Source organism: Neoarius graeffei, chromosome 3 (genome assembly GCF_027579695.1).
Source record: "Neoarius graeffei isolate fNeoGra1 chromosome 3, fNeoGra1.pri, whole genome shotgun sequence".
Taxonomy (NCBI): domain Eukaryota; kingdom Metazoa; phylum Chordata; class Actinopteri; order Siluriformes; family Ariidae; genus Neoarius; species Neoarius graeffei.
In genome coordinates this window covers 96,985,063-97,012,930 of record NC_083571.1, presented here as the reverse complement: position 1 = coordinate 97,012,930, position 27,868 = coordinate 96,985,063, and the positions used below count along the sequence as shown (strand labels likewise).

The window sequence follows — 27,868 nt, the reverse complement described above, 5'->3', positions numbered from 1 at the left end:
CAGTCTCAAGTCCTCAGTGTTCAAATCCGAGTCAAGTCCAAATCATTAAAGAAAATTTCGAGTCGAGTCCACTATTGAGGGCGGCACGGTGGTGTAGTGGTTAGTGCTGTCGCCTCACAGCAAGAAGGTCCTGGGTTCGAGCCCCGTGGCCAGCGAGGGCCTTTCTGTGTGGAGTTTGCATGTTCTCCCCGTGTCCGCGTGGGTTTCCTCCGGGTGCTCCGGTTTCCCCCACAGTCCAAAGACATGCAGGTTAGGTTAACTGGTGACTCTAAATTGACCGTAGGTGTGAATGTGAGTGTGAATGGTTGTCTGTGTCTATGTGTCAGCCCTGTGATGACCTGGCGACTTGTCCAGGGTGTACCCCGCCTTTCGCCCGTAGTCAGCTGGGATAGGCTTCAGCTTGCCTGCGACCCTGTAGAACAGGATAAAGCGGCTTGAGATAATGAGATGAGATGAGTCCACTATTGATCCGATCCGATTTGAGTCCGAGGACAAGACTCCAACCGCACCATTTGACGGTGGCTGTTGCTGCCTTTATGTGAAACTGTCTCTGCTACTGTGTTGGACTAACGTTACTGCTTGACTGCCCTATTTTAGTTAATAGGCTCCAGATAAAAAGCTTGTTCATCGCTTATCAAGCCCCGCCCACTATCAACAGGGCAAATAACATGAGAGAGGGTTAACACTAGCTAGTTAATCGGTCAGCAAGCAAGCCCCGCTATCAACAGAGCAATGAACATAGCGTGTCACTTCCTTCTCTGGGTGGAGTCTTACCAAATGACGATTGAAGTTCGAGGTTATCCCCATCATTTCTTCAATAGTTCTTCTACATATGGAACACATAGCAGTGCATTTTTTTCCAACTCCATAAAAAGTCTGTATAAGCAAAGCGGACAATCCTTGGGGCTTCTCTCCAGGCATTTTAGCGCCATTAACGTTAGTTTGTTCTTGAACATGATGTATGAACAGGTGAATGTGCATTCTCTTGCAGGAAATTAGTATAAAACTTAATGTAGATATAAATATAAATATCTTATGCCAAATTATTATGGCATGTTACAAAAACATGCCATAATAAAAATAGTTTACGAGTCCGAATGCAGTTAATGCACAAGTCTGAGTCATCAGTGCTCAAGTCCAAGTCAAGTCACGAGTCCTTAAAATTAGGGCTCAAGTCAGACTCGAATCTAAGTCTGGACTCGAGTACTACAAGCCTGGATCAGATTCATGGTCGCCCATTCAACACTTCATGTTAAACATTCTAGATGGAACTTTCCAGTTTTTTTCACAGCACAGAAAAATGTTTCCCTTTATTAGTTTGACATTTTTAAGTCTTTTTTTTTTTTTAAATTCGGAATTTTATTAGGTGATGCTGCAGCACATTTGAATAATTTCCTGAAAAGGTCATTTGAAATAAATTACAAGCATTTCATGCATGAATACTCTTTTTTGATATTCAGAGGTTCCCAAAGAATGTCCTATTTAAAAAAAAAAAAAAATCTCTCATTGGGATTCTTGTGGCTGTTTCTCACTGTGTCATGGATAATGCCAAATATAAAAGTATAATGGCTTGGTATTTAATTTTTAACATTTGGTAAAGGTAAAAGGAGAGCATGTCTGAACTTTTCTTCTCCAAAATGTGCGTAATTTCATGCATTCATTCTTTTAAATCATTCTCGTTTTGTACATTTCTGCATTATGCCTATTGTGTAAACTCCTCTGTTTGTCTTTTTACTGCAGAGTGCATTTGATAAAAGTGTGTTAACACAGAGTTAGATTTTTAAGGTTTGTTATATAACACGTGCTCAGTTTGGTGGTTGTTGTGGCCTTGCATCTGTCAGTTTTGCTTGTAAAAGCTTGATATTGTATGCAGCAACTAGTTGTACGGACCTGCAGCACAGCTGTTGTCTACGTTGCTCAAGGCACACCACGCCCCGAGATCTCTCATAGGGAACTCTCTCACATAGGGAATTCTCAATAAGGCTGTTCATTTCTGCGTCTGTTGTAACTTTGCAACTAGAATATACATTTACATGTGTTGACCTGGGACTTTTTTTTTTCACCAAAAAAAAAAGCTTTGCTTTTTTCTGCAAATATCTTTACAATTATTTTCTAAATGCTTAGCCGGAAGAAAGATCCAAAGCCAAAAGAAATGCGTCTGGAAGTGAAGGAGATCATCAGTGTGAAGGTTTCAAGGACAACAGCAAACAAACGAGGACAGCAAACCAGCCTTCCCAAGCATCAGCACTGGACACCTTATTGGATATCAGCACAAATGTTCACCTTGTAATGGACACCAGTGATGTAAGTGTGAAGGGCTGTTGTAGTGGCGTAACTATACAGGAACTCTTTTCAGTGTGTTCTTACATGTGTTTTTCATGTTTGCAAATAAGCGCTACAAGATCTCATCTCATCTCATTATCTCTAGCCGCTTTATCCTTCTACAGGGTCGCAGGCAAGCTGGAGCCTATCCCAGCTGACTACGGGCGAAAGGCGGGGTACACCCTGGACAAGTCGCCAGGTCATCACAGGGCTGACACATAGACACAGACAACCATTCACACTCACATTCATACCTACGGTCAATTTAGAGTCACCAGTTAACCTAACCTGCATGTCTTTGGACTGTGGGGGAAACCGGAGCACCCGGAGGAAACCCACGCAGACACGGGGAGAACATGCAAACTCCACACAGAAAGGCCCTCGCCGGCCATGGGGCTTGAACCCGGACCTTCTTATTGTGAGGCGACAGCGCTAACCACTACACCACCGTGCCGCCCCGTGCTACAAGATACTAATTTGTTTTGGTTTAATATAGTGTAATGAGTGGTAACATCATGATGTGGTTATCAGATGACACTGGCAGGCTTCGAAGCGTCTGTATTATGATTATGTATCTAGGCGGCATGGTTAGTACTAGTGGTTAGCACTGTCGCCTCACAGCAAGAAGGTTCTGGGTTCGAGCCCAGTGGCTGACGAGGGTCTTTCTGTGTAGAGTTTGCATGTTCTGCGTGGGTTTCCTCTGGGTGCTCCTGTTTCCCCCACAGTCCAAAGAAATGCAGGCTAGGCTAATTGGTGGCTCTAAATTGACCGTAGGTGTGAATGGTTGTTTGTGTACAATACAAAACACCTTTATTAATTCTCCCAAATGGGTTTTTCAGAATTAATTTACATGAAGCGTAATATTAAAATATAAATAAAGAAAACTACATCCTTAATTACAATAATAATATATAAAATTATATAATACTAGAATAAATTATATAAAATATGCATATACAGTAGTATGCAAAAGTTTGGGCACCCCTGGTCAAAATTGCTGTTACTGTGAACAGTTAAGCCAGTTGAAGATGAAATGATCTCCAAAAGGCATAAAGTTAAAGATGACTCATTCCCTTTATATTTTAAGCAAAAACAATTTTTTATTTTCATCTTTTACATTTTCTAAATGACAAAAAAGGAAACGGGCGTGAAGCAAAAGTTTGGGCACCCTGCATGGTTAGTACCTAGTAACACCCCCTTTGGCAAGTATCACAGCTTGTAAACACTTTTTGTAGCCGGCTAGTAATCTTTCAGTTCTTACCTGGGGGATTTTCATGCATTCGTCCTTACAAAAGGCTTCCAGTTCTACAAGTTTCCTGGGCTGTCTCGCATGCACGGCTCTTTTGAGATCTATCCACAGATTTTCAATGATGTTTAGGTCAGGGGATTGTGAGGGCCAGGGCAAAACCTTCAGCTTGTGCCTCTTGAGGTATTCCATTGTAGGTTTTGAGGTCCGTTTTGGATCATTGTCTTATTGTAGGACCCATCCACTTTTTAACTTCAACTTTTTTTATAGATGGTGTGATGTTTGCTTCCAGAATTTGCTGGTATCCATGCTTCCCTCGACCAATGAAATGTGCCCTGTGCCACTGGCTACAACACAACCCCAAAGCATGATCAATCCACACCCATGCTTCAGAGTTGGAGAGGTGTTCTTTTCCTGGAATTTGGCACCCTTTTTTCTCCAAATGTACCTTTGCACATTGTGGCCAAAAAGTTCTATTTTGATTTCATCAGTCCACAGGACTTGTTTTCAAAATGCATCAGGCTTATTTAGATGTTCATTTGCAAACTTGAGACGCTGAATTTTGTGGCTAGGACGCAGGAAAGGTTTTCTTCTGATGACTCTCCCATGAAGGTCATATTTGTTCAGGTGTCGCTGCATAGTAGAACAGTGCACCACCACTCCAGGGTCTGCTAAATCTTTCTGAAGGTCTTTTGCAGTCAAATAGGGGTTTTTATTTGCCTTTCTAGCAAAGCAACGAGCAGTTCTTTCAGAAAGTTTTCTTCACCTTCCAGACCTCACCTTGATCTCCACTGTTTCTGTTAACTGCCATTTCTTAATAACATTACAATCTGAGGAAACAGCTACCTGAAAACACTTTGCTACGTTCTTGTAGCCTTCTCCTGCTTTGTGAGCATGAATTATTTTATTATTCAGAATGCGAGGGAGTTGCTTAGAGGAGCCCATGGCTGTTGATTTTAGGGACAAGTTTAAGGAGTCAGAGAATTTGTACAGCTTTGAAATTTGCATCATCTGACCTTTCCTAACAAAGAATTTGAACAAGCCACAGCTCAATAAGCTAATTAAGGTCTGGAACCTTGGTAAAAGTTACCCGAGAACTCAAATGTATTGAGGTGCCCAAACTTTTCTCATGGCGTTCCTTTTCTTTTTTCACTCTCCAATTGTACAAAACAAAAATAATACACAAATCTTGCAGAAAACACTGAAAAGAAATGTCATCTTTACCTTTATGCCTTTTGGTGATCAGTTCATCTTCTGCCCACTTAACTATTCACAGTAACAGACATTTTCAGTAAGGGTGCCCAAACTTTTGCATGCCACTGTATACAAAATTAAAATCAGTGTCTTTTCAGTTCTTGTCTTGCTTGCCTCTTGAAGGAAGCGAGTGTTGCCTCATTCCTTACTTCCGGTGATAATTCATTAAAAGAATTTACGGCTCTGAAGAAAAAAGCACGCTGCGCTGTTGCAGTGCAGCACTTGGGTACATTTAAGAGATCCTTGCGTCCGGTATTATACCTATGAACATCAGAACGTTTGGTAAGCCTTGTACTTAAATAGTTAGGTGCCAAGTTATTTAAACATTTATAAACCATAGTAATATCACGCAGGCGTAACATATTATCTACAGTCAGCCAACCAAGCTCATTTAGTGTAGGAGTGATGTGATCATATTTTCTTGTATTAGTAAGTATTTGTGCAGCAAAGTTTTGCATAAGTTCCAGCTTGTGGATATTTTGTTTAAAAATTCCAAACCAAACAGTAGAACAGTACATTAATTTGCTAAAAACAACAGAGTTCAAAATTACATACAAAACTTCCTTGGAGAATAAATAACGGACCCTACTTATTTGACATAGACTAGACAAAAGTGATGAAGATGTGTCAGCTCTGTGATGACCTGGTGACTTGTCCAGGGTGTACCCCGCCTCTCGCCCATAGTCAGCTGGGATAGGCTCCAGCTTGCCCGCGACCCTGCACAGGATAAGCGGTTACGGATAATGGATGGACGATTACATATCTCCTAGGAGCTCTGGGAAGGATAGTGCACAGGAAGCAAATTGGCAGTGAGAATAGAATTCCTGTGCTCAAGTAAACTCAAACTTTCAGTAGACATGTGTAACAGTTCCTGATGTGGGTGGAGCACAGAAGCATGGCAGGCGAGAGTTGATGTTTACACACAAACACTTTATTGAGCTTTTCAGCTTTTCTTTCTTTCTTTCTTTCTTTCTTTCTTTCTTTCTTTCTTTCTTTCTTTCTTTCTTTCTTTCTTTCTTTCTTTCTTTCTCTCTCTCTCTCTCTCTCTCACTCACTCACTCACACATGCGTTATGGTCGGGGAGAGAGGCCCTTTTCTCTGCTCTCTCTCTCCTTTTATGCTCCATCTCTGTAACAAACACACACATGCGCACACACATTAATTAACAGCAGGTGGAATGACTTAGCCACTTACCTTCCCCAACCCTGCCCTCCATTCACAGACTGCTGCTTGGCCACGCCCCCGCTGCCACATACCCCCACCACCCGACTCAGGTCCGACCCCCCCCCCCCCCCCCCCCGATGGGACAGGAAGTCCGCCACCACCACCATCTGTGCCCCCAGCCTGTGGATCACCTCAAACTTAAATGGCTGGAGGGCGAGATACCAACGGGTGATCCGCGCATTGGCATCCTTCATGCGATGGAGCCACTGGAGGGGCGCGTGGTCCGAACAGAGAGTGAAAGGGCACCCCAGCAGGTAGTATCGGAGGGTGAGGACCGCCCACTTGATGGCAAGACACTCCTTCTCAATTGTGCTGTACTTGCTTTCGCGCATTGACAGTTTCCAGCTGATGTACAGCACGGGGCGCTCCTCGTCCTCCACCTCCTGGGACAAAATGGCCCCCAGCCCTCTGTCCGATGCATCAGTCTGCAAAATAAAGGGGAGAGAGAAGTCAGGGGAGTGTAAAAGTGGTCCCCCACACAGTGCAGCTTTTACCTCAGAGAAGGCCTGTTGGCACTGTTCCGTCCACTGGACCGGATCTGGAGCCCCCTTTATAGTGAGATCGATTAGCGGGCTGGTGACATCCGAATAATTAGGTAGAAACCTACGATAATAGCCAGCCAGCCCCAAGAACCGTCTCACCTCCTTTTTGGTCTTGGGCCTCGGGCAGGCCGCAATCGCTGCAGTCTTGTTAATTTGGGGATGCACCTCCCCATGGCCCAAGTGGAACCCCAGATACTGTACTTCCATCCGCCCAATCGCACACTTTTTCGGGTTAGCTGTGAGGCCCACTCACCTCAGCGACTTTAGAACGGCCCTCAGGTGTTCCAAGTGCCGTGGCCAATCGTGACTGTAGATTATTATGTTGTCTAGATAGGCGGCCACGTAGGCAACATGAGGGCGGAGGACCCTGTCCATAAGCCGCTGGAACATAGCGGGCGCCCCAAACAACCCAAAAGGGAGCGTGACAAATTGGTGTAAACCAAACGGCGTGGAAAAAGACATTTTCTCTCGGGATAGAGGAGTCAAGGGGATCTGCCAATATCCCTTTGTTAGATCCAGTGTCAAATAAAAGCGAGCAGCGCCTAACCGATCAAGCAGCTCATCAATGCAAAGCATTGGGTATGTGTCAAATTTAGACACCGCATTGACCTTTCTATAGTCCACATAGAACCGGATCAACCTGTCAGTCTTGGGAACCAGGACCACTGGGCTTCTCCAGTCACTGTGGGACTCCTCGATTATGCCCATTTCGAGCATGGCCTTGAGTTCGTCCCAAACCACCTTTTTCTTGTGTTCGGGCAAGCGGTAAGGGCAGCTATGCACTACCACCCCCAGGGGTGTTTCGATGTGGTGTTCTATGAGGTGGGTACGACCAGGAAGGGGCGAGAACACGTCGGAAAATTCCTCTTGCAACTTGGCTACCTCCATGAGTTGGGCCGGTGAGAGGTGGTCTCAACAAGGGACCGGAGTGGTCTGAGATGTTATCTTTTTCACCTCCAGCCCCAGCTCCGCCTTCTCCAGGACTACTGACGCCAATGCCACAGGGACCCCCTCATTCCAGCGTTTTAAAAGGTTGAGGTGGTAGATTTTCAGTGCCCCGCCCCTATCCGTTCACCTCACCTCATAGTTGATGTCCCCGACTTGCCGTGTGACCTCAAACAGCCCTTGCCACTTGGCGACTAATTTGGAGCTCGACGTGGGCAATAATACGAGCACTTTGTCTCCCAGCATGAACTCTCTAAGGCGCGTGCCCCTGTCATACAGCCGACTTTGACGTTCTTGTGACTGCTGCAAATTCTCTTGGGTTAGGTGCGTGAGGATGTGAAGTTTTGCGCGCAGGTCAAGAACGTACTGGATTTCATTTTTACTAGGTGAAGGTCCCTCCTCCCAGTTTTCCTGTAGCATGTCCAGAATGCCACGTGGCTTACGCCCATATAATAATTCAAAGGGAGAAAACCCCGTGGAGGCTTGCGGGACCTCTCATACTGCGAATAACAGGGGCTTGAGCCACTTATCCCAATTACGCGCATCTTCACTTACGAATTTCCGGATTATGTTCTTGAGTGTTTGGTTAAATTGCTCTACTAAGCCATCCATTTGTGGGTGATAGACACTGGTGCGGATAGACTTCATCCCCAGTAACCCATACAATTCGTGCAGTGTGCGTGACATAAATGAAGTGCCTTGGTCTGTCAGGATTTCTTTCGGAATCCCGACTCGGGAGATAAAGCGGAAGAGCACTTCCGTGATACTGCGTGCTGAGATATCGCGGAGAGGCAGTGCTTCCGGATATCACGTTGCATAGTCCAGAACTAAAATAAAGCGATATCCCCATGCTGACTGATCTAATGGCCTGACAAGATCCATCCCAATTTGCTCAAATGGGGTCTCGATTAGAGGAAGAGGCACAGTGGTGCTTTTGGAGTAGCTGCGGGATTTACTAATTGGCATTCACGGCATGCCGCATACCACCGACAGACATCCCCGCGAATCCCTGGCCAATAGAACAGGGCCATTATTCGGGCTAGTGTTTTATCTTGCCCTAAGTGTCCAGCCATGGGAGTAAAGTGAGCCACATGGAATACGAGTTCCCTATGGCTCTTTGAGATTAACAACTGGGTTATTCGTTCATTAGTTTGAGTGTCCTGCATCACTCAGTACAATCTATCTTTAATAATAGCAAAATAAGGGAAGGTTGGTGCCGCGCTTGGCTGAAGAGTTTGACCATCGATTACTCTCACTTGGTCAAACGCATGCCGCAGAGTCTCGTCTCACGACTGCTGTAACAGGAAATCCCCAAGGGAATCCCCGAGAGAGGGAGGAGGAGCGGGCTGCTCCTCACTCTGACGTGGTGTTGACATAGATGGCTCTGTGACAGCTTCTCCAGTCAATGCCACACCGGGATCTTCCCATGACCTACTAGTGCAGGACCCACTACGTGTTAAATATTCCATCAGTTTTTTAAACCCTGGCCAATCAGTACCCAAAATCAACGAGTGGGTGAGACAAGGACTAACCATCACCTTTACTCTATGCATTTGGCCCAGAAATAGAATACGGACATACACTAAGGGATAATTGTGAACATCCCCGTGCACACACAACACTTTCACCGCTTGTACTCTCCCCAGTGCCTCACCTTGCACCAGGCGTTGGTGAATTGAGGTCTGATTAAAACTGGAGTCCACCAAAGCGTGATATGTATCCCCTTGAATACTTACCAGTATGCGATACGTTCTGGCCTGATCAGGGGTGGTTTTTGGTGTGTCGGGGATCCGGATTACAGTTCTCACCTCCCTTGCGGAGCTCTGACTCTGAAGATGCTCCGATTTCCTGCCGTGCCAGCACACCGGCCCAGGCGTTCCCTCTGCACTGGTGTTATGGGTGTCACTCACCTGAGGGGGAGACAACACAGACATGGAAGAGGGAGATGGGAGGACACCACGGGTGCGACAGGCCGGCTGGGGAGGAGCCAGCCGCCGCATCCGTGGCAGGGGAACAGGGTGAGGAGGGGGACGAGAGACGGGGGGGAAGAGAGAGAGAGAGAGAGAAGAGAAGCGAGGGGAGATGCCTCATCTGCCTGCCGTCGGAGCCGCCTCCAGATGGTCCTCCGCCAGCTCGATGGCTTGTTCCAGCAACGCCGGGCGATGGCACTGGACCCATTCCACCATTCCTTCCGGAAGCTGAGAGATAAACCGTTCCAGTGCCACCAGATCGATGATCTTGTCTGCGTCGCGGTCTTCCGCCCTCAGCCACCACCGGCAGGTGTCCCGGAGTTGTTGGCCGAATGCAAACGGCCAGCCTACCTCCTCCAATGCCAGCGTCCGGAAGCGCTGGCGATGTTGCTCCGGGGAGTGGCCGAGCCGCTGCAGGATGGCTTTCCTCAGGTCAGCATACACCAGTTGGTTGTCAGCAAGGAGCTGCTGCGCTGCGAGCTGCACCTCGCTGCGAGCTGCACCTCGCCAGTCAGAAGCGGGAGGAGGCGCACCACGCGCTGCTCCAGCGCCAACCCCCACGCCTTGGCTGCTTGCTCGAAGAGAGCAAGGAACGCTTCTGGATCGTCCTGTGGTCCCATCTTCATGAGGGTGCTGGCAGCGGCGGTTGACGCCCCTGCTGACGCAAGCAGGTGCCAGAACGCCTGGCAATCTTCCTGCTGGGCTAGCATCAAGGCTTCGAAGCGTTGCTCCTGTTCCTTTCGGAGGGTGATCAGCACTTGATGCTGGTTCTGCTGGGTGGTAGCGAGGGCAAGGATGAGCTCTTCGAATAGGGAGGACTCCATGGGGTGGGTCCCTTCTGTGCTCCTGGGTTTCAGCACAATTGTAACAGTTTCTGATGTGGGTGGAGCACAGAAGCACGGCAGGCGAGAGTTGATGTTTACACACAAATACTTTATTGAGCTTTTCAGCTTTCTTTGTTTCTTTCTTTCTTTTGGGCCTTTTTCACTACCCTTTTTCAGCTCACTTCAGCTCACTTCAGCCCAACACGGCTCACGTTTCGACTACCTCAGAGCAGCACGACTGAGCTCACTTCAGCCTTACTCAGCACCCAAAACTCGCACGGTTTTGGAGTGGGGCTGAAGTGAGCCCAACCGAGCCGAGTGGGGCTAGGGGCGTGAGGAGACACTCCCCTGTGCACTGATTGGTGAGGAGGAGTGTCCTCACATGCCCACACACGCCCCGCGAGCATGCTGGGATCTGTAAACACCGTAAACCCGGAAGAAGAAGAATTACGAAGCCTTATGCGCCTCGCCTCATCTATACGCTCTTGCCAGTATCTGTTGGCATTGTCGGTGACAACAAGCCACAGCACCAAGACCAGCAACACTAACGACTCCATGTCCTCCATGTTTATTGTTTACTATCCGGGTCGTGAGGCTACCGCTTAAAAGGTCACTGATGTCACTGTTTGTGCCGCCTAACGACATCACGTGACGTCCACCCACTTTTGCTAACTCCACCCAATGTGTCCACCCACTTCCAGCCAGCACGGTTCAGCGCGGTTGTAGTCGAAATGCAACCCCAACACCCCCACTCAGCTCGACTCAGCCCAACTCAGCACCGCACGGCTCAGCCCAACTCAGCCGCGTTGGTAGTGGAAAAGCCCCATTTCTTTCTTTCTTTCTTTCTTTCTTTCTTTCTTTCTTTCTTTCTTTCTTTCACTCACTCACTCACTCACTCACTCACTCACTCACTCTCTCACTCACTCACTCACTCACTCACTCACTCACACATGCGTTGTGGTCGGGGAGAGAGGCCCTTTTCTCTGCTTTCTCTCTCCTTTTATGCTCCATCCCTATAACAAACACACACACACAGTAATTGACAGTAGGTGGAATTACTTAGCCACTTACCTTCCCCGCAGGGCTTTGAACCAGAATTTTTTTCCTATTGGTTCGTTCCGAACAGAAACGGAATTATAACGTTTCCGGTTTTGGGTTCCACCATTAAATAGACGTTCCCGAACCGGTTAGAACAAAAAAATTTCGTTCCCGGAACGGTTAATTACGTTCCCTGTCAGCTGTTTAACAAATGGCTATAAAGTTATGTCTCTGTCTCATCCAGCTTAAGCCAAGTGTAGGCTAATTCTATTACAACCTTCATTAAATAAGACAAGAAATAATTCAAAACAATTATTATTTCAAATGTTGGCGATTTGGATTCTCAGTATGTCTTCCCATCTACACAAACAGAAAAAGTGCCAAAAATGAAAGAGAATTCGTTTAGTGTGTTACCAAAGGCTAGTCAGGCCCTATAGAGGGCTACCGCATGACGTCACCGCGCCGCGAGATTTTGTTAGGCGCCATATTGTAAGACCAAGTACACATCTATGCAAGTACATACATACATAAAACAAACTACATCTGAAATGTAGCCAGGGCTGGTTCTGCCCTAATCTGGACCCAGGTGCAACATCGCGCAACCCCCCCCCCCCCCCCCCCCCCCCCCCCAAAAAAAAAAACAAAACACCAGTCTAAATCAGGACAACCATTACATAACTATAACTATAAACATTTTATATCAACTATTTTAACTAAATGGGCTATAATAAATAAGCCTGCAGGCAGCCACGGCGGGCTGCCTCAGAAAAGTAACCATTCAATGACACAACTGAAAGCCTGCAGCCACGGCGGGCTGCCTTAAAAAGTAACCATTTGTCCTACCTTAAAACTCGTTTTGCATTTTCTGCCTCCTTTTTTGTATTTTCAACCCTCCGTTTATTTTCTTTCCTTTTCTGAAAACCCGATTTGTGTCCAGACATTTTGTTCTGCTACCAACGAACTAACTCGTCAGGTCTCGTCTCTCGAGCCCGCGATGATTCGCGTGGGAAGGGCAACAATTGATACATTTTTACAAACAGCCAATAGGGAGGTTGCATCGTTCAGGCTCTTCTTTGCTCAGACACTCCGTAATGGAGACGTGATAGTAGTCCACCTTCCCGCTCTCTCCATTCAGTCAGCGAACGTCACACAGGAAGTGAACCCCAGCGGGTCATAGAAACTTGCGCAGGAGAAGAATGGCTTTTTTATTTGTAGGCTACGGAAACTTTGAGGAACGAAATAAAAACCGGTATTAACCGGTTACCATTATTTTTAATAAGCGTTTCTGTTCCGGAACATAAAAAATAATAAAGTTTCTGGTTTCGTTTCTGTTCCATGTGAAATAGAAAAAGTTCCCGGTTTTCGTTTTCGTTCCTTGAACCGGTTCAAAGCCCTGCTTCCCCGACCCTGCTCTCCATTCACAGACTGCTGCTTGGCCACGCCATGCTGTCACAACATGTTTGTCATTGTCATATGTATCGCACCATGGGATTTTTGTACCAGATGCTCTGTTTACAGAATGCATAGAAATGGCATTGAAAAGTGTACGATATTTTGTATCATTTTTGCTGGCTGATCCAGTAACTATCAATGAACAATCACCTCAACAGCGCCCCACGGGATACATTTACCACTTTTAATAACATCCACGACTGAAGCAAGTATAGATCGATCTTCTGCCATAAAAATCAGTGAATGACATTTTGATTTGTAGTGAAAATGGGTCGATCATGCGAGCGCAGTTTTCACGCAACATTCGCTTGGTGGCGCTAATAGTTCACCATGTGTTTTCTTGACCTTCCGACCAGCATTTTGTGGTCTGTTGCTCAACAAATCTGGGAAATTTGCCAATACTCGACAGTCGAGATTGTCTCCTGATGGATTCACAAGGTTCTGGATCATCTGTAGTCAGTGCCTGGAAAATGGAACATTTTGGGTTGCATGCATATGATTTCATGTCAGTAACTTCCCTTGATCCAATTTCACTTTGGTTTGTATTTCCTGCATGCAGAGGTTTGGTAGTTTAACGCAGCAGGTATAACTCAAAATCATAATCTGAGCATCTAGTATGAAAATCTGGTGGACTGACACATATTTTGAATTTTTTCTCAGGGATATCAGACTAGGGAGGCAGCCTGGCTTCTAGAAGCATCAGTTACAGAATTGGAGAACCAACTAGAAAGGGCTGTTCATAGGATACTGAAATGTCGATATCAGCCAGCCCAGCTTAGCACTGAACTGATGAGTCAGCAACTTCAGGAAGCAGAGGTAAGTTTACCTTTACCCAAGTAGCATAAAGAAGCTCTTCCTTGTTCTGCATGTTTCAGCTTTTGCATCATTTGACCAAATTACCCAAAGTTGTGCTTTACATGCTGTATATATTAGGTTGGCCTCTCTTAACAAGAAAATCCTTAAACAATTACAACCAGGCGCTTTAAAGTTGCCACTTTTAGTTTGTTCATGGATGCCCCAGTCAGTGACCAATGTTATATTCAGTATATCATGCTAACTGTGATTGGAAAGTTGATTTTTTTTTTTTAAACTCATATTTTGGTGTGCTTATTCAGAGCTGCAGACAGTATGTAGAGGAGCAGTTGGTTTCACAGTCTCAACGTGGAGGCACTGGTATCTCCCAGCGCAACCAAAGTATGGTGGAGAGATGGAATTTGGCACTGTTGGATGCTACAGCCACAATACAGGTTAAAGAGGGCCAGCTCCAACAGGTCAAACAATATCACCACCAAGTACGGGCCCTCCAAGATACACTTCAGGAACTGGAAGAAGAGTTGGATTCACTGAGCCTGTGAGAATTTATATAATGTTCAAACAACATATAGATGTTCCAGATATACAATGTCTTGCAAAAGTATTCATTCCCTTTGGTGTTTGTCCTGTTTTGTCGCATTACAAGCTGGAATTAAAATGGATTTTTGGAGGGTTAGCACCATTTGATTTACACAACATGGTTTAAAGGTTTACACAACAACTTTAAAGGTGAAAATTGTTTTGGGTTTAAAAAAAAAAATTATTGTGACATAAACACTAAGATGAAAAAAACAGAAATCTGGAGTGTGCATAGGTATTCACTCCTTTCGTATGAAACCCCTAAATAAGAGCTGGGCCAAGCAATTCACTTCATAAGTCACATAGTTATCTGATTTAAGCTCCACCTGTGTGCAATCAAAGTATCACATGTTCTGTCACATGATGTCTGTATAAATCGGCCTGGTCTGGAAGGACCCTGACTCTGCAACACTACTAAGCAAGCAACATGAAAACCAAGGAGCCTTCAAACAGGTCAGAGACAAAGTTGTGAAGAAGTATAGATCAGGGTTGAGTTATAAAACATATCCCAAACTTTGAATATCCCAGGGAGCACCATTAAATCCATTATAGCAAAATGGAAAGAATATGGCACCACTACAAATCTGACAAGAGAAGGCCACCCACCAAAACTCACAGGGCAAGGAGGGCGTTAATCAGAGATGCAGCAAAGGTAACACTGAAGGAGCTGCAAAGATCCACAGTGGAGATGGGAGTATCTGTCCATAGGACCACTTTAAGCTGTACACTCCATGGAGCGGGGCTTTATGGAAGAGTGGCCAGAAAAAAAGTCATTGCTTAAGAAAACACATTTGGAGTTTGCCCAGCAGCGTGTGGCCGACTCCCCAAACAGTTGGAGCAGTTTTGCCTTGAGGAATGGACAAAAATCCCAGTGGCTAGATATGCTAAGCTAATAGAGACATACCATAGCTACCGAAGACTTTGGAGACTGGATAAACAGAACATTGTTCCCCCCCCCCCCCCCCCCCAATCTTCAACTGTTCGGTTTTGGTGCCCACTCTAGCCTCAGGTTTTTGTCTTGCTTGATAAGACCCAATGTGGTCTTCTGCCCTTATAGCCCATCTGCCTCAAAGTTTTTACCTCACCCGCGACGGAGTAAGTGGGGGCGAGGTATTGTAATCAGTGCAGTTTGTTTGTTTGTGTATCTGTCTGTTAACAATCTAGCGTCTAGACGGTTGCACCGATTGACTTGACTTCAAATTTTCAGGCTACCCAAGAGACTTGCAGCTGTAATTGCAGCAAAAGGTAGCTCTACAAAGTAATTGACTTGGGGGGGATACCTATGCACACTCCAGATTTCTGTTTTTTCATCTTAATTATTGTTTGTATCACAATAAAACAACAATTTGCACCTTTAAAGTGGTAGGCATGTTGTGTAAATGAAATGGTGCTAAACCCCCCCCCCCCCCCCCCCCAAAATCCATTTTAATTCCAGTTTGTAATGCAACAAAACAGTACAAACACCAAGGAGGATGAATACTTTTGCAAGACACTGTATCATTTTAAAAATCTGTTTGGTTTTACATTTTTTAAATTTGTACTTTTTTCCCCTCTATTGCTCTCTTTATATAGGGTTGCTTTGAAAAGCAGTGCTATTCAAGCAAAAAAACTGTGTGATTTCCTCAAGAGCATGGAGCAGAAGGAGAGCATACTGGAAGAACTGATGCACACATGTTGCCATGTGTCACCCTATTTAGGAGAGGCTGAGGGTCCAGTGACATGCTTAATCCAGGTTAAGAATTTGCAGAAAAAGTGGCAGATTTTGGAGGCAACAGCAGGCAGAACCTTAAGGCATGCTGACCATTGTATGTCCGAAGCTTCTCTACTAATGAAGGATGCTAAGGCACTTCTGGGTGAAGTAGAGGTTCTGGACACAGCTTCTTCCTCACCTTCAACTCAGATAAAAGACTGCCAAAGCGCCATACAGGAAACAATAGCATTCTCTGAGTTTTTGGAAATAAATGAACGATACCTGTACCTCCTTGAGCTCTCACATGCACTTTTCCAATGTCCACTAGGGGAGAAGGAAAAGGAAGACATTAGCAATGTTTTCCAAAATCTGAAATCTCAGTTGGATTGTGCTCAGGAGAAACTTTGTACTGATGCTACCTGTCCTAGTGACCACTTACTGGCAGAGATCACTAATACTATGAAAAGCTGGTTTGCTTGGGCAAAGCAAGCAGAGATCAGAATCACCAGAAAAAAGAAGTTATCTCTTTACCCCGAGGAAGCCAGTCAGCAAGTTAACAGCATGAAAAAACTGCAGTCAGAAATATTCTCCCGGCAAATCAAATTGTCCTCTGTGATTATGAAATTAAAAGAGGAGATTACAGGACTTAGCCAGGTGGATCCTTCTCTTATGTTATCTGCATTTCAGACCTTAGAGAACTTATACAGTAAGATCTCCGAGAAGGCAGAGAGTGTTAGTGCAGAACTGAACCAAATGTTGTTTGCTAGGCAGAGACTGGACATGCAGATTACAGATAATAGCACTTGGCTGGCCTCACTCTTGGAGAAAGAGTCCAGTAAAGTTACAGAAATCCAGCTTCGAGGCTCTACCACAGACTTGCGAGTCTACCATCAAAAACATAAAGCTACTTTAAAAGAAGCTGAGAAGCGACTATCTACCATTCAGACACTTCTGGATGAGACAAAGGACATGGTTCCTGGTCTGAGTACTGTAGACACTTTCCACCTTATCAACAAACTTTCCACCTTGCATGAAGAGATCAGTAGGATCGTAAAATGTAAGCAAACCACATGCTGGGACCTAGAGGAGCTCTTGCATACCATGGAATCTTCTACAGAAGAATTTGCTGCCATCCAAAAGAGTTTACGTCAAATAACAACTGGCCTTGAGAAGCAAAGATATCCTGTAACACAAGACTCACTTGCTTCTATCGACCCTATGAGACACACACTGATAGAGCGTCTTTCTCAAGTGACGGAAGTTAAGCATTGCCAGGAGAACCAGAGGAAAGACCTTCTACGGACCATTCTGAACTTACAGCAGAAAATGAGGCTGCTGGATCAGCAGAGCATGGAACATGAAGAATATCTGACATCCAAAAAGCATTTGGAAAACCACTTTGAGGCCGTGAAGAAGAGAGTTCATGAGGTTGCTGATAGCAGCAGAGATGCTGATAAACAATTCCATATGGGTCAAACCCTTCTAGTGGAGATACCTCTGGTTAAGATGTCCTGTCAGAACACGTCAGAGAAACTGGAGACCATTTGTAGTGACCTCTTTCCATCACAATTGAACTTAGAGAGGCAAAAGATTCACAGCATGCTGCAAAGTCTTACTACCTGGGAACATATCGTTAGCAATGATGTTAAAAACCACGAGGACTACCTATTGGCTAGCAGTCTTAGCAATCTAAGGGAGCTGACTCCACTAACTGAACACTTTATGAGAGTTGAAGAGCAGCTAAAGCAGAACACCTGCCTGGATCCAAACGACCAAGCCATTACCATGGCACTACAAACGTGCTTGACACTTGAGAGGTCGGTAGCATCTGGACTACGGATGTTGGAGACTTGCAAAGACTGGACAGCTATTGAAGGCTATGGAAAAACCACTGATACAGGAAGAAGAATTTTAAAAGACTGTAAAATGCAAATGGTAAATGCTTTTATATTATGCGGAGAGATTAACTTTACGATTGTTATACTTTTAATGTATTATGCTAGATGTTATTTTTTTATTCCATACCTCAGTATTTGAAGCAACATGTTTAATGTGTGTAATTAGTTAATTTCTGTAAATTTGTGTTATATTAGGCACAACTAGCTTATTGCTGGGTTTCACGTGACGTCACATCCGCCTCATTAGTTATTCAAAACTCTAGCTGGTGGTCTACCAAAGATCAGTTGACAAAGCGTTTGTACGGAGAAGGTGCATTGTTTGCATGAAAAATGCCTTACGCTTGCGTTGTTTTAGGTTGTTCGAATCGATCAAACCATGAAACTGATAAAAGTTTTTTCAGGGCTTCCTGTGAGCTAATAAAAAAGGCTGAACGAACACAGGATTTCACAAAAAGACGTCGAGAAAGGTGGCTTTTGAACCTCTCACTTTTTTTAGTCACGAAGCGCTAAAGTCCCCAGCTGTTTCTTTGTTTACTCCTCCCAAAGTCCATATGCATGAAGGTCGTGACAAAATTCTTCCCCAGCCATACAGTTACAATGCGCCATGATCACTTCTCCGTCTTGTTTAACTAAGATCCAGGTCTTTAAAGGGGTTTCTGATGATCTTTGTGAATGATTTACGTACCTGAGAGATAAGAGCCAACACAAGTGAGAATCAAGTGAACTGTTGTTTGTTTACACTTCAACTTGCAGCGCGTCGTTGTAAAGACGTGAACGAAAAGCTTAAAACAAAACATACTTACACGGGCAAAAACAATCCAGGATTCATTCGGCAGTGACTTGATCCCGAGGTCCTTTACCCAGCCACATACCAAAAAGTTGTAAGCCTCCATACTCTTCCACGCTTTCATCTGTTTTGCGGTGTAGAAGGACGTCTGCAACACCAGATAGTTCGAGATGTTGAGGAACTCAACTGAAGGGTAGTTTTCGAGCTCGTATGACAAATCCTTCTTTCCCAGACTGTAGGGGCCGATTCCATTGCACATAGCAATCTTCTGAATATATTTAAAGCAAACAGTGGCTTCTAGATAACGAGCATACTCTGATAACTTATCGCTAGTTGTTTGCACTATGGCAGCTGTTTAGACCACCAACTATTTCACTTCTGGTAAAACTGCTAAGAAAAGTCACGGGACTGAAACCCAGCAGTTAGCTCATCCGGCCGTAGGCCAGGCTGGATGAGCTGATGTGATCACGCGTCATCCACCTGTCATCTTTCGTCGTCTGTCCACAATTTCCAAAAATCATTACTCCTCCTACAGGATTGATTGGATTTCGATCAAACTCACATACAATGTTCCCCAGGTGGGTGTGCATAAAAGTGGTCAAGATGGTGGCACCGCACCACCTGTCATATTTACGATTTTATGGGCATCTGAAATTTTTGGGTGACTCGTCACATTAAACGCTACCCTTTGTAAACTGCTGGGACATTTTCACTGAAACTCCCCCAGAAGACTCTAAAGACATATATCAGCAAGATGTTCACCAGGTGTCGCCATCTGAAATGGATGAGGCTACAGAGGGGTCACGTACAATTTCACAAAAATCACTACTCCTCCTACAGACGTGATCAGATTTTGATCAAACTTGTATGGAATGTTCCCCAAGTTGGTATGTATAAAACTCGTCAAGATGGTGGCACCACCTGTCATATTTAACATTTTACGGGTGTTTGAAAATTTTGCTTGACTTGTCACACCAAACACTACTGTTCGTGAACTGCTCAGATATTTTCATTGAAATTCACCCAGAAGATTCTAAAGACATATTCGAACAAGAATTGTTCACCAGGTGGTGCCACCTGCCATGGATGCAGCTACACAGGTGTAATATGCAGTTGCACAAAAATCGCTACTCCTCCTACAACATTGATCGAATTTCAAACTCGCACGCAACAATAGTGGCTGGTATGAGCTCCAGCCTTATTCAGGCTATTTTAATATTTTGTTAACAGTGGTCCAATGGTGGTCCCTTAATTTGAGGATGGATAACACATTTTGCATAGCAGCAAGTGGGCTAAAGTTAATACTGGCAGCTGAGTATACACTGTATTTTGAAAGTACTAATTTCTGTGTGTTTGTTTAGGAAAACCTTCTCAAGGCAAAGGAGGCCCTGAAAGACACTCGCAGTGCTGTCCGACGAGCTGTTGGTTTCCTTCAGCAGATTGAGACGAAACTCTTTGTTCCATCTGCCAGCTTCAAAGACTCTAAAGAAGAACTGAACCATACTCAACAACTTCTTGCTAGCCTGTCTAAAGGATTCCAGCAACACGTGACTGAATTACAGACCCAACTGCCCTCACTAGCATGTTTTTCTCCTCAAATTAAGGAGCTCCATATCCAGGTTGCCAGCCACCTCCATGTGATTGATGCCAAATTGGAAGCACAAGCTCAGCTCAAACTGGAAGCCCTTCAGAGGTAGGCTATCTGTGTACATTATTTCTTTGTTGTTATCTTAGATTTATAAACTTAAAATTGACCTACGATTACAAATTATTTTAAAAAAATTGAGCTAAATGTTATTGAATGATGAATTAATCGAAACAAAATTGTCAAGTTGAGATGAGAGGTGTGCATCAGAGGACATGACAAAAAAGTTGCTTGAGTGGGAGGTTTTTACTTAGTGGGAGGGTTTGTGTTTAGTTTTTTGAAAAATCTTCTGGTTTAGGTCAATCAAATTAGAGTTTGTGTTTAAATTCCAATACACAATTACACGTATGGATATTTGGAGCACTAAAGAAATACAGGCGAAATACAGGTGGTGTAGTGGTTAGCACTGTCGCCTCACAGCAAGAAGGCTCTGGGTTCGAGCCCAGTGGCTGACGGGGGCCTTTCTGTGTGGAGTTTGCATGTTGTCCCCGTGTCTGCGTGGGTTTCCTCCGGGTGTTCCAGTTTCCCCAACAGTCCAAAGACATGCAGGTTAGGCTAATTGGTGGCTCTAATTGTGAATGGTTGTGTATATCGGCCCTGTGATAATCTGGCGACTTGTCCAGGGTGCACCCCGCCTCTCGCCCGTAGTCAGCTGGGATAGCCTCCAGCTTGCCCACGACCCTGCACAGGATAAGTGCTTACGGATGATGGACGAATAAAGAAATACAGATAGTGTAATTGCATTATACCCGTGAGTCAGAATATTAGTATGACTAACACACCCATGTTTGATCACAATATAATTGTTGGTATCCATAAATGTTTTTGCCTGGGCCTCATTTTCAGGTGCTTAATGGAACAGGCCACTCACACCGAACAGCATGATGACATGAACCACCTTCTTCAAAACTTTGACCTCCAACTTTCAGACAGCTTCAGTCACAAACCAAATTCTTTAGAAGAGTGCAAAGACCAGCTTGAGAAAATTAAGGTGAGTTAAAAGAGGGTTTTTAAGCAATTTTTAAGCTATACTAGCGCTTGCGCTACACCGCCCTCCCCACACTACCTCCGAGACAATGCATGCACATCTCTTAACTATTTCAATTCATATTTTTACTTTAATTTTACTTCCATTTTACATTTAGGACTTTTGATATATATATTTTTTAAATTGCTATACTGTTAAACTCCTGTAGGGCTCCAATGTGGAGAGACTTGTCTTTGGTTCTTACCTCGTCCAACGCATTTCATTGTAAAGTTGCCCCTGTGTTAACATACATAAGACAAATAAAACTGAATTGAACTGAACTGAACTATCAAGGTCAAGGTCTTTTTATTTGTCATTTCAACCATATACAGTTGGTGCAATACACAGTTAAAATAAACCTACGTTTCTCCAGGACCATGGTGCTACATTAAACATCACAGGACTACAGGTCTACATATAACAGCATAAAGTGCAAGAGTGCAACGAGTGCAACACTGCGGACAGTAAATAACACAATAGACAAACAATAAACGGACAATGAATGACACAAGCAACATAAGGTGCAGAGTTGAGTGTGCATATTGAGGTAGTATATGAAAGGAAGGAAACAAATAAATGTAAACCTTGTGTGTGCGAAAGACATTGTAAACATTGTAAGGCAGTAGTGCATTATTGTCCACTGTGCAAAAGATTTCAGTGAGTGGTGTGTTCAACAGTCCGTGAGAATCAGTCCAGTCCCTCAGAGTTGAGGAGTGTGACGGCATGAGGAATTGAGGTAGTATATGAAAATGGAATAAATACGGTAGATGTAAACCGTGTGTGTGTGTGAGAGTAAGAGAGACCTTGCAACCACTGTAAGCAATAGTGCATTATTGTCTAGGACACATATCAAAAATGCACATTGTCCAGGACCAGAGTTGGACAGTAACGAAGTACATTTACTTGAGTACTGTACTTAAGTACACTTTTTGAGTATCTGTACTTTACTTGAGTATTTTTTTTCTTTGGAAACTTATGACTTTAACTTCACTACATTTGAAAAACAAATATACTTTTTACTCCACTACATTTCTGTCAAGGTCCTTGTTACTTGTTACTATGAAGCAGCTTTGAAAGTGGATGCTTTTTCTTTTCTTTTCTAAAATGTGATTGATTTTTTCGCAGGTGACACTGAGACAGCCTATCAGTAATCACTAGAGTCACGTCATGTCCGTAGACTGTATAAAATCAAGTTCAGTGATTTCTCAGCAGCGTTATTTAAAGGAACAGTCCACCGTACTTCCATAATGAAATATGCTCTTATCTGAATTGAGACGAGCTGCTCCGTACCTCTCCGAGCTTTGCGCGACCTCCCAGTCAGTCAGACGCAGTCAGACGCGCTGTCACTCCTGTTAGCAATGTAGCTAGGCTCAGCATGGCCAATGGTATTTTTTGGGGCTGTAGTTAGATGCGACCAAACTCTTCCGCGTTTTTCCTGTTTACATAGGTTTATATGACCAGTGATATGAAACAAGTTCAGTTACACAAATTGAAACGTAGCGATTTTCTATGCTATGGAAAGTCCGCACTATAATGACAGGCGTACTAACACCTTCTGCGCGCTTCGGCAGCACATTGATGCGGAGCTCAGATATCAATGCGCTGTTGAAGCGCGCAGAAGGTGTTAGTACGCCTGTCATTATAGTGCGGACTTTCCATAGCATAGAAAATCGCTACGTTTCAATTTGTGTAACTGAACTTGTTTCATATCACTGGTCATATAAACCTATGTAAACAGGAAAAACGCGGAAGAGCTTGGTCGCATCTAACTACAGCCCCAAAAAATACCATTGGCCATGCTGAGCCTAGCTACATTGCTAACAGGAGTGACAGCGCGTCTGACTGCGTCTGACTGACTGGGAGGTCGCGCAAAGCTCGGAGAGGTACGGAGCAGCTCGTCTCAATTCAGATAAGAGCATATTTCATTATGGAAGTACGGTGGACTGTTCCTTTAACACGATCAGTTGATGTCAGAATGGAAGGAGACAGTTCTTCTGGGGAACGCACACACATCCGTGGCCATACCTAGAAACCATGTTTCAGTTTTCTGAAAGGAATAAAGATTCGTTTCATTTTAAATGTTTGCTTTGTTTATCTAAAACGAACCACATCACGACCTACAAAAACTCGCCATCCAACCTGCGGAAGCATACTGAGGGATATAAACGTTTTATTTCAAGAGAAAGCTTGCAATGAAGTTGTCTGTGCTTTTAGAGCTAGCGAGAACATTGCAATAGCTACGCAGTCTGGTTAGTCAAAGGACTTTCTATGGCTTTGCCCACCAAGTTGCCGTAGCCTAGTCCACGGCTAACATATATAGCTAGTTAACTTGGACACTGTTTGTTAGTTAGCATGTAAAAACAGAGTTATGCTAACATGAATAACGTTAACTTATCTGAAGTCCTTTCAGAAATATGTTTTAGCATAATCTTGCCAAATAAACAATGTAGAAATCTTTTTTTTCTAGTAACATTAGATACCCAATATGATTTCGAGTTTGAAAAGAGTTTGCTAGTATGTCAGGTGGAGCGTCACTGACTAGCTAGCTTAACGTTAAACCACCATGGTGGCACAGCATGCGTTCATTTTGTGAATTCACAAAATAATCCAGTCGGTTGCTTCAGAGGCATTCGGTTTTGTAAGCGTTGTGGCAATAATACAACAATGTGTTGACAGAAAATGTACTTTTAATCCTTAAGTATTTTTAAAAGCAAGTACCGTAAAATACCAAATAATAGCCGAGTTCCAATTAACCGCCGAGTTCCCTTTAACGGCCGGGTGTACGCGTGTGTTGTGACAAATAAAGGCCGGTTCCGAATACTCGCCGGGGTCTAAAAAAAAAAAGCGTCCGAACGTTCTATCTAGAATCTTGAGGCCCAGCACTTTTCTGGTTTTCTGGTGTTTAAACGATTTTGCATTGCATAGTTTTCTACCGAAACAATATGAATGAATGAATGAATGAATGAATGAATGAATGCAAAATGAAATTATTTCTATAATACTGTTTACAACATTTTGTTACGTGATAATAAACATGCCATTTCAATGTTATAATCTTGGTCTACCGTAATATTTCTTGAGGAATGCAACTCCGTAACTTTTGACAGATGTCTTAGCCAATTACGTCTGACATGGGTGTGTGGGATATCACTTACGTCATCGAATGAGGAATACCCCTTTGGGGTATTCACCCAACGAAAGCCAGCGTGTGTGGTGACATTGAGGACTGCGGGTTTCCAAGGTTGGACTGCTGCTTCTGTTAAACGACCTAAATTGCCGAATGCATGCGTCAAAGCACACACTGAGTTTTATTAAAGACCTTATACCATTTCACTTTCCCTTACCCATTCGGATCTGGAAGACGCTTTACAAAAAAGGTGAGAGCGTTCTAACATGCATTTCAGTCTGCTCGCGGCCAGTCTAATCCAAGGGGCCTTTTCAACAAGTAATCTGTCGTGCACGTTGGGCAGAAGCACGCGTCAGGCAGGCAACATGTAGGCCTACAAGTCAGTAACCTATTCAACTAACTTTCATCCGAACTTTAAGTTTTCTACGGGGTCGAGCCACCGTACCAACTCACTCGGGGAATAGGCTCATATCGGCCAAATAGGGAGACGTCTTGGAGAGAAACGTAAGAATGCAAAATGACAGTATGTAGCCACTGTAGGTCACTTATTTTTCAGCATAAGAAAAAACCCTTTGGTTTGACACTTCGCACCCTAATTATGTTGCTTCAACGTCGCGCCCTCCATGCAATTTCAGATTGACAGACATCGCGAAGCACAAAGGGTGGAGGCTGCATGGGTGAGGGTGATAGCAAGTGACCATAACTTTGCAGAGTAATTAAATCACAGTGCTGCGCACAGACAATGGTGTGGTTTCTTGATTATTTTGTAAAGCATGCACTTAACTAGTCATTAACAGGAAAAGGTGTGTGATTTATCCTTTATCCACCCCGACTGTGCCATGCGAAGATGCATTCTGCGTCTTCAAAATTCCCCGAAGTCGGCACCGTGCTATCTGTAATCTAACTCTAAACAAACTGTAAGTTATACTGGTTAAAAGTAGGCCTATCTGAGAATGATTTTTCCCCGTTTTGAGGTAGATTTTGGGGAAGGTGTTTGTGAAGAAGGAATTAATCGCCTGTTCCAAATAGCCGCCTAGTCTCTAATACACGCCGGGTCTCTTACGTGATTGAGACAAATAATAGCCCGGGCTATTATTTGGTATTTTATGGTACTTTAACTTAAGTAAAAATTTGACTGGACAACTTTCACTTGTATCGGAGTAACATTTGACCAGTGGGATCTGTACTTTGACTTAAGTAATGAAGTTGGGTACTTTGTCCATATCTGTCTATTCAAAATGTGTGTACACAAAATACGGCAAATAATTGATATGTGGAACTTCACTTCAATCTGTAGGTGCTTCAGGAGGAGCTATTTAACATACATACAAGGCTGGAGGAGTTAAAAGGCAAATGTCCACTGCTGAACTGTAACATAGGTGCAGAGAAGAGACTGGGACATCTCCAGAGGCATTGGGCTTTGCTGCAGAGTCGGCTGGATGCACTGAAATCCAGAGCAGCCCATACAGAAACACAATGGAGGGAAATTAAATTAAGAGTAAGTTCCTGCAAAACAGAACAATGCTAAACTATCTTACTAATGTTCTTAATGCTTAGTTATGTTAAAAATCTGTTTAAAAGACAGAATATTAGTATTAGTAATAGTGTGTTGATGTAAGAGTGTGTTTGTGCCGTTAGATCAAGAGATCCAGGGAAGCTCTTGACCATCTTCAACACAGCCTCTCTGAGATCTCCAAGACAAAGGGATCTCTTGTGAAGCTTCAAGAGATCCTGGGACAAACTGAAGAGCTTCAAAATGAACTGGACCAAGAGCAAGTCACGCTGGTCTCTCTTCAACGGTATGAATCACGACTGCTGAGCGCCTCAAAAGTTCAGGAGTATAACACTCCCAGCCAAACAAGCCAGGACCTGCAATCCCTTCTGAGCAGTTGCAGAAGGTATGGCCATGCACAACCATACATGCTTCACGACAGTGTAAAAGTTGATCTCCTTGTAAATATCACAGTCAAAAGAATCACCGATGCACATTTGTATCCCCAGCCTAAGAGAACAGAGCAATGAGGTGAGACATGATGTGTTGTCTGAGATCCAGGAGTGGAATCGCTTTCAGGAGGAATTGAAGGGAGTGCAGCAGAGTATTGTCTCCCTGCTGTCAGTCCTGCAGAGCCAGTCAGATTCCAGACATATACGGGTTAGTGCTCCTTTTGTGAACACTATTCTGCCTGCTGCTCTAGGAAGAACACAATGGTGACGCCCACTATAAATTTGTAACAACTCAACCTTTAGATAAGGATGATACTCTTCTTCTTCTTCTTTTGGCTGCTCCCGATTAGGGGTCACCACAGCGGATTTTTCGTCTCCATTGCTCCCTGTCTTCCGCATCCTTCTCTACCACTTTCATGTCCTCTCTCACCACATCCATGTATCTCCTCTTTGGCCTTCCTCGTTTTCGTTTGCCTGGCAGCTCCATCCTCAACATTCTCCTTCCAACATGCTCTACTTCTCTTCTCAGGATGTGCCCATACCATCTCAGGGTCATCTCTCTTAGCTTAATTCCCAAGCTGTCCACATGTGCTGTCCCTTTCATGTGCTCGTTCCTTATCCTGTCCAACCTCCCATCGCAAACCTTAACATCCTCAATTCCGCCACCTCCAACTTTGCCTCCTGTCTCTTCGTTAAGGGTACGGTCTCCAATCCATACATCACAGCTGGTCTCACTACTGTCTTGTACATCTTACCTTTTTCCTTATCAGCCTTTAGATAAGAATACACAAAACACAAAAGCCTACAGCCCCCATGTACAGAAATGAAATACAGTATTGTGGTACTTGTATGGGCACACTTTCAGTACTTTTGGAGTGGGCAATAAAATAGACTCTGTTAGCTCTGTGAGCTTTCTGAAGCACAATAACATACTAAACTCTTCTCATCATAATCACTTCAGTTAGCAAAATCAAGTTGATTTCATCCCCTAAATTTAAACAACCTGCAATACAGGTTCCCATCCCTGGTCCTCGAATAACCCCTGTCCCGCACATTTTACTGTTTTACACACTAAAACACAACCAGGCATCAGTGTGGGTAAGAAGAAATTTTGAGCAGACCGTCACAGGACAGAAAAGTCTGCTCCGTCCAAGGCCAAAGGCCCGGAACAATGTGGCCGGGGGGTCCAGGGCCCACCTTAGGGCCCCAGAAGCTGAAGGGCTTTAGATGCCTGGAGATGGCTTCTCAGCTATTTCCAGGCACATTTCTGTGATCTTCAAAGGCCAAATAACACTAGACATCAGTTGCTAATTACACTACAAATTGAAGATAATTGACAAGAAAATCTCAGAAGATTCAAGAAAAACATGCTTAAAGTTATAACCAAGAAAACAGTCGCGCACACAGGTCAGTTCCATATCTAGAAAAAAGTATGGGGGGCCAAGGATGTTCCAGTTGGTTACAACTTACTAGTACTCATATATAGGTACTATAATAACACTCATGAGACGTTATGTCAACAAGGACTATTTTATACTATG

The 27,868-nt window shown here is 44.1% G+C and overlaps 1 protein-coding gene across 11 annotated transcripts in view; it reads left to right on the top strand.

The window, feature by feature from the left end:
- The window catches only part of LOC132883748 (nesprin-2), a 379,369-nt gene that overhangs the window by 141,908 nt on the left and 209,593 nt on the right, over nucleotides 1-27,868 (top strand). For all 11 annotated transcript variants that reach the window (XM_060917719.1, XM_060917720.1, XM_060917721.1 and 8 more), the window contains 9 exons: nucleotides 2,125-2,304; nucleotides 13,478-13,633; nucleotides 13,933-14,168; nucleotides 15,782-17,834; nucleotides 19,946-20,277; nucleotides 21,076-21,220; nucleotides 25,681-25,881; nucleotides 26,022-26,281; nucleotides 26,385-26,535. In XM_060917719.1, the coding sequence (XP_060773702.1) occupies nucleotides 2,125-2,304; nucleotides 13,478-13,633; nucleotides 13,933-14,168; nucleotides 15,782-17,834; nucleotides 19,946-20,277; nucleotides 21,076-21,220; nucleotides 25,681-25,881; nucleotides 26,022-26,281; nucleotides 26,385-26,535 (3,714 nt within the window). The remainder of the gene's footprint in view (nucleotides 1-2,124; nucleotides 2,305-13,477; nucleotides 13,634-13,932; nucleotides 14,169-15,781; nucleotides 17,835-19,945; nucleotides 20,278-21,075; nucleotides 21,221-25,680; nucleotides 25,882-26,021; nucleotides 26,282-26,384; nucleotides 26,536-27,868) is intronic.